General features: G+C 37.4%; 1 protein-coding gene across 2 annotated transcripts; it reads left to right on the forward strand.

Moving 5' to 3' along the window:
• The first annotated feature begins 283 nt into the window (after positions 1-283).
• On the forward strand, positions 284-5843 carry LOC137253757 (uncharacterized). 2 transcript variants are annotated; one of them, XM_067791185.1, is made up of 6 exons: positions 284-445; positions 502-687; positions 3267-3322; positions 4046-4108; positions 4593-4805; positions 4867-5843. In XM_067791185.1, the coding sequence occupies exons 1-6, from the start codon at positions 427-429 to the stop codon at positions 5032-5034; spliced, it is 705 nt and encodes a 234-aa protein (XP_067647286.1). In that variant the 5' UTR covers positions 284-426; the 3' UTR covers positions 5035-5843. The 2 variants fall into 2 exon arrangements, with proteins under 2 accessions (XP_067647286.1, XP_067647285.1); XM_067791184.1 differs by having other exon boundaries at positions 292-445; positions 4864-5836.
• Positions 5844-6504: the final 661 nt, after the last annotated feature.

The following is a 6504-nucleotide window of genomic DNA, read 5'->3' on the forward strand; positions in this document are numbered from 1 at the left end:
CAAAAAAGTCGGCCCTATAAAGGTAGTAGAACTTGTAGGGTCAGGAGAATTGGAAATAGTGCAATGTACTGTTTTTCGGAAAACGCAAAATTTTTTCGATGTATCTGTTAGCTCCTCCGATAGTTTAGGTATTGTTGTTGCAAGTGAGCCAAGCTTAAATTTGGTTGATTTAAAGAGAGAAGATCTTGATTACAAGTACTTCTGTATCCCTCAGGAAAGCAAATTTTTGCTTATACCCCTTCTTCACCACCTATTCCATGAGTTTTCCAATTAAGCCACTTTTTCCTAACCCTTGTTTCATAAACTTTCAATAAAGTAACACTTTCCACACTTTCGAATAAATAAATCTTAAAAATATAATTAAAACGTATCCTTTAGCATTTGATTCTAAAGTTTTTGAAGAGTCCAGTTACAAGAAGTGCAGTTATGGAATCTACAAATAATGGTAAGAAAATCTCTTGTACATGATTTGTACATAAGTTAACTTTCAATAATTTTCAGCGAATTCTTTCAATAAAGTGTTTGCAACGAATATACGTTTTAATGAGGTTACATCTGAAGCCGAAGGTGCTGCCATTTCCTCAGCAGGAATGGTAGTCGATCAGGCTGAAGGACTGCTACAAGGATATCAGGCTGAAGATGTTGGAACCAACCAAATTGAAGTCAACCTGGCAGGACCTAATGGAGGTAAATTTTTTAAATTTTTATTTGGTTGTTTTAAACCCCCCTTCTAGAGTACTACCTTTCGTTTATACACAAATCATTTGCCCACATATAGTTAAAAATCAAATATCCCCATGTTATTTGTAGGTGAAAACAAAAATCGTGATAAACACCACTTAACTTTAAAATTAAAAGCTTAAATGTTGATAGACCATCTCTTTGAATGTCCTTAACCATATTTTCACTATACCAAAAGAGAAAGCTTTATATTTATACATTTGCACATCGATTGCTGCCCTATCGCAGAATGGGATTGCACACCGACCTATTTCAGACTTATTTTTTAGAAAACAGATAATCCAGATGTAATGTTTCTATATTTTTCCATTGTCCAAGCAAAGAAATGATTGCCAAGATGAAAGCTCCATGTAATATCATGCCAGAAGTTACATTTACAAGTATAGATGCACCCTTTAATACAAAGACGGGTATAATATCCAGGTGTAACATGATAATTAAATTTAATAGCGCAGGATTGAATAAAGGGCCCTCTGGTTTAGCAAAAGAATTCCCACATTGCAACAATTCATAACTGGAAACATTCCCCGACATAACGTCGCTGCACTTTCCACCACTATTAAAGCAGAACCAGATATAGTAATCACAAAGAAATTTGCTATGTAGAGGACCCCATTGCGGTAATTCTTTACTTTAGCTCACAACTGCTACAACTCGACCCCGTTTTGATCCCAGGACCATGAATCCGAAAGCGGAAATTCAAAATTTTATTTCTGTCAAAAGATATTTCCAAAAAACCAAAAAATGGCCCCGAAGCACTGCGAAACCGGGGGTGGGATCCATATTTTGGTAGTAGTGCAGTTTACGGTACCCACCCTAAAGTTGGGCTAAGATTTTCGAGTGAGGTATTAATCTCGAGAACAAATGTGGTTGTTGTTGTGTTTATACATTGTGCATCACCGTGGCGGTAGCCACGGTTATACCACCCACCCGGACTTGGCATGGCGTAGCCCAGGGTTATTTATTATAAGCGCGGCCGAAGGCCGCCAACGCAGAAATGTGTTCTGCGCAAAAATACTATGGATCCCACCCCCGGTTTCGGGGGGGCCCGGGGTCTTTTTTTGGTTTTTCGTTAATATCTTTTGAATGGATAAAAAAAAGGTAATAGTCTAGTTGAGGGGTCGACTGCTAATACGCTACCAAAAATATTGAGAGAGGTGTCAAAAGACGCGTATTAATCTCGAGAACAATAATCCGATGGCGGAAAAGAAAAATTTTATCCATGTCCGGAGATATTTGCAGTTGAAGTTGGCGATTTCCATGTGGTTGTTGTTGTGTTAGTACCCCCAAAAAAAATTGTGCATCACCGTGGCGGTAGCCACGGTTACACCACACACCCGGACTTGGCATGGCGTAGCCCAGGGTTATTTTTTATAAGCGCGGCCGAAGGCCGCCAACGTAGAAAGGTGTTCTGCGCAAAAATACTATGGATCCGACCCCCGGTTTCGGAGGTACCCGCGGGTCTTTTTTCGGTTTTTCGTTAATATCTTTTGAACGCGTTAAAATTTTTATTTTCCGCCTTCGGATTATTAATACTGATGTCAAGACGCGTCGTTTGACACCTCTCTCGATGTTTTTTGACGCGTATTAGCAGTCGACCCCTCAACTAGACTATTACCAAAAAAAAGTTAACTTCCGCTTTCGGATTCTTGATCTAGACGTGAATACGCGTCTTTTGATACCTCACTCGAAAATTTTGGCCCAAATTTCGGTGGGTACCGTAAACTGCACTATTACCCATATTTTTTGCGCAGAACACCTTTATGCATTGGCGGCCTTTGGCCGTGCTTTTAAAAAACTACTCTGGATGGGTCCAACACCGGTTTGGAGACCACAACTATATCCGCGCAAAACACTTTTACCCACAGTTTTTCTTTTGGGTACCACAAAATCATCAAAACAACAATCACATGAAAATTTTCAAATTTGTTTGCAAATATCTCAAACGAAATAAACTTTTGAATTTACGCTTTTGGATTCGTGATCCTGGATCCAAAGCGCGTCTTTTAACACCTCTCCTGATATTTTTGGACGAGTTTTAGCAGTTCTGAGCTAAAGTAAAGAATTACCGCCCTTGCTATCAATTCACTGCACTATTTATTTATTTTGCATTATAACAAAAGTTTTTTGGGCTTGAGAACTGTCTCACATCCAGTTTGATATGGGTTAGAGTTATTTAGTTACTCTATACACCAAGTTAATCACCAGTAAAGTTTTTTTCATTCCTAAGTGTCTTTTAAACTTGCACGAATATTTTAGCCAAAGGTAGATATGTGCAACAAAATTAACTTGATCAGCTGACTTCTATCGTTTTCAATGCCCCAACAAGAAAGCTATCAGTTAGGTAGCTGTGATGTATATTACATATTGCGGTACATAAAGTTAGTTGAAGCTTTTTCGACAGATAGCCAATAGAAAATTATGTCAAAAAGCTGTAACTAACTTTTAGTTCTTAACTAAGTTTGACTATGAATACGCCCCATTGTTTTGTATAAGATATTAAACATATATTATTCTTTTTATAGATGTGCTGAGAGTTTTGATGGAGATTATTTATAAGATGGATCAAATTGAACAGAATGTAAGAAGTAGGGTAATAGGAGACGGAGGAAAAATAGCATTAAAATTCAGAATGATTTTGTATTTAACTAGATATTTGTATTTTACAATATTCATGCAAAGTACTTTTTGTATTCTTTAAACCAGGGATGCACCTTAACGTTAAGCTAATCGTTTATCAAAAAATTTCCACCGTTTCCGTTGAAACACTTCGAAATATTATCGATAAAGAAATTATCAAGATTAATTGTATCTCGTTTTTAACGGAAACGAAAAGCTTTCGCTAACGTTAAAAACGTTAACAAAAACGTGATACTTCATGTTTGAATTGTGCTGGCAATGCTATAGCCATGGTAAAGCCGTAAGGTGGCAACAGCGAGCGGACATACACACAAACTGCATGTAATTTGTTTGTGTAATTCGTTGGTGGTAATGTCAAAAATACTCTGAGAAATGTTCGTACTGTCAAAATTCATGAGAAAAGTTGCAATCAGCTTGGCTAATGCTTTCACCTTTAATGACTCCGCCATGAATCAGCTTTGCCAGCATAGTTTGAAATTAATAATCAACATAAACGATTTGATTTCGTTTTGATACGGCAGAAAACGAAACAAAATCATTTCGTTAATTTGACGTTCTTAACGTTAATAAACGAAACGAAATGACTTTGTTTCGTTTATTAACGTTAATTATCGTAACGAAATGATATCGGTTCGTTGGTTAAGCATGCCTGCTTTAAACTTAGCAACGTACACTCAGCTATAATCAAAGCGTACTAATGAAAATGGTGGAGGAAATAAAGCAAGATGTATGTATTGTTTTTATTCAATTAATTTTACTTTTCGCTTCAATTATTCTCTAATGGCTTAGGCTTTTTTGTGTATATACAAATCTTTGCTATGCAGAATATTAGTTTCATTCGCCTAACGATAGATTACTTACTTCCTACTTAATTGGCGCTTAACCGTCTAAACGGTTATGGCCGTCCAACAACGATAGATTATTATTTTAAATATACAGCCCAATTCTCAATCCTTTTCCCGGGGAGATTTCTCCCGTTCTCCATACAAAAATTTGCCATTCTCAACCATTTTTGTATGGAGAACGGGCAAAATCTCTCCGGGAAAACATTGAGAATTGGGCTGATAACGAAAAAAGGTACCGACCATATATCAACCAAACTACTTTGTTGCTAAAGCTCACATCTGAGCATATAATATTTTGTAACACCGATTTTCAACTCGTTTCTTGTTAATATATATACTTCAACAATAAACCTTCATTTTAAACAGGCGGTACCGAAGAGTGAAGTTTTGGCGCAACAGCACTTAATGCGAGAGTGCAAGGTGACGCTGAAGAAGGTGGAAAGCTCTGTGTGCAAAATTACTGGGGAAGTCAGAGACAAGTACATGGATGAAGTTGCCAGCGCATTGCCTCTCCAGAATGTATTAGAGGTTCTAAGGGTAGAAGAAAGATTGAAGGTAGAGGAGTATGCTGTAGCAATGGTAATTTGACCCAAAAAGTTATCTTTTACCATAATTTAATTTCGCTTTCATACTTTAGAAGGCTCATATGTTCAAAATTAAGGGCATTTCAGAGGACATACCCCGAGTAGTTAAAGACATTTTTTGTGACACGTTGATGGAAGAGTACAACTGGGCGGGAGCAGCTGGAAAGAAAAGTCTCCAAAAGCTTTCCTTGTTCGAGACATTTCTTCGCGGTAAGATGTTATAAAGAGAGATGTATTATAGATTTGTTATGGAAACGCATTTACGATGGAATCAGTAAGGAAGGCGGTCGGCATGATGTGTTGGTGCACAGTGGCTAGTCATTGTCGGCTGGGGCGGGTCCTTGCCAACCTTACTGTTCCTGCGCCATAAACAGAGAAATGTTCCTATCATGCCTATTAAAACGAGCAGCTGTCAAATTCAAAAAACCTGGCAGAAGCGCAGAGACCGACTCAAAACGCTTATCAATACAAAATAAAACAACATCCGGCTGAACCGGATGTCACGGACAGACCGTTAACATTCCAAAAATTTAAATTCAAATTCAAAAAAAAACTGACGCAAAAAATACTACCGAACCGGACATGGCCGGTTACTAACGCTGAAAATCAAATTCAAAAAAAAACCGCTGAAAAACCAAACAATAACGAAAAAAGCTGAAAAAATTAAAAATAAAAAGAAAAGGGCCGAATATACATAGGGGGCGCCGCGGGTGGTGTTGCGACGCCCGGTGCTTTATCCCACCCTCAAATAACCATGGCCACCGACGCACCTGTATTTCGGTGGCCCCTTACCTGTATACCTTAGGTGCCCTCTAAAAGAAAGGAGACCTCAGCATTCCCATTTACAATTTAGATTTATTGACAGTTCATACTAATTAATAACTTATGCATTAAATTTTTAGGATTCTATCGAGAATTTCTAAGTTTCACATGTGATGCTAGAGTTTACGTTTATTCCGAATTACATTTACATCGCATACAATTATTCGGATTCAACTCCTTATATGTCTTACAGCCTAGTGGTTTCGTATATAGTGTAGAAAATATTTTGAATGTACTAAATATCTTTTGGTTTTTAATTACTAGTGCAATTACATTAAATTCATTTTTATGTATTTCATTTAATTTGGGGAATTCTTCCTCTTCTTCCTTTTTTTTTTGTGTGCAAGGGTTCATTCGCGACGTTATTTGAAAATACAAAAAAAAAACGTCTGAAACGAGTTTATTGTTCCGGGTTCAAAAGGACATCGCTCCCCAACCCCTGTTGCATCTAGGTTATAACTCTCGCAGAAAGGCTTATGTCGCTAATGTGTAATGCATTACCCATTTACATGGCTTTCGCAGGTAAGTATAAAAAAAAATTTATGGTTCCGAGTGACACATTCAAATATGTAAGGTATTATATATATACTAGTGACACTATTCTGTAACTCGACTGGAATAAAATTATCTGCAGAACTCACACTTTCATAATTCTGGTTTTCTATTTCTTGACTGTATTGACCTTTCACAAGCTTTACAGAACAATGGTTCTTATTCGCAAGATTGCAGGACGGGTTTTACATTGCACTTATCCGACGGGTCAACAGAGTTAAGAGCACCAAAGTGTCCGAATGCATATACCGTACGTTCGAATCGAGTTACAGAAAGGGGTCTTTAGGTTCATTAAGCGTGCTTGGAATGAATTCCAAAAA

Source organism: Eurosta solidaginis, chromosome 5, assembly GCF_040869045.1.
Source record: "Eurosta solidaginis isolate ZX-2024a chromosome 5, ASM4086904v1, whole genome shotgun sequence".
Classification (NCBI taxonomy): domain Eukaryota; kingdom Metazoa; phylum Arthropoda; class Insecta; order Diptera; family Tephritidae; genus Eurosta; species Eurosta solidaginis.

What these genes read in the sequence shown, in the direction of transcription:
- LOC137253757 (XM_067791184.1), top strand. An exon ending in CCTGGCAGGACCTAATGGAG is followed by an intron (nt 688 to 3,266) that starts GTAAATTTTTTA and finishes TTCTTTTTATAG; the next exon opens with ATGTGCTGAGAGTTTTGATG. An exon ending in TGGAGGAAATAAAGCAAGAT is followed by an intron (nt 4,109 to 4,592) that starts GTATGTATTGTT and finishes CATTTTAAACAG; the next exon opens with GCGGTACCGAAGAGTGAAGT.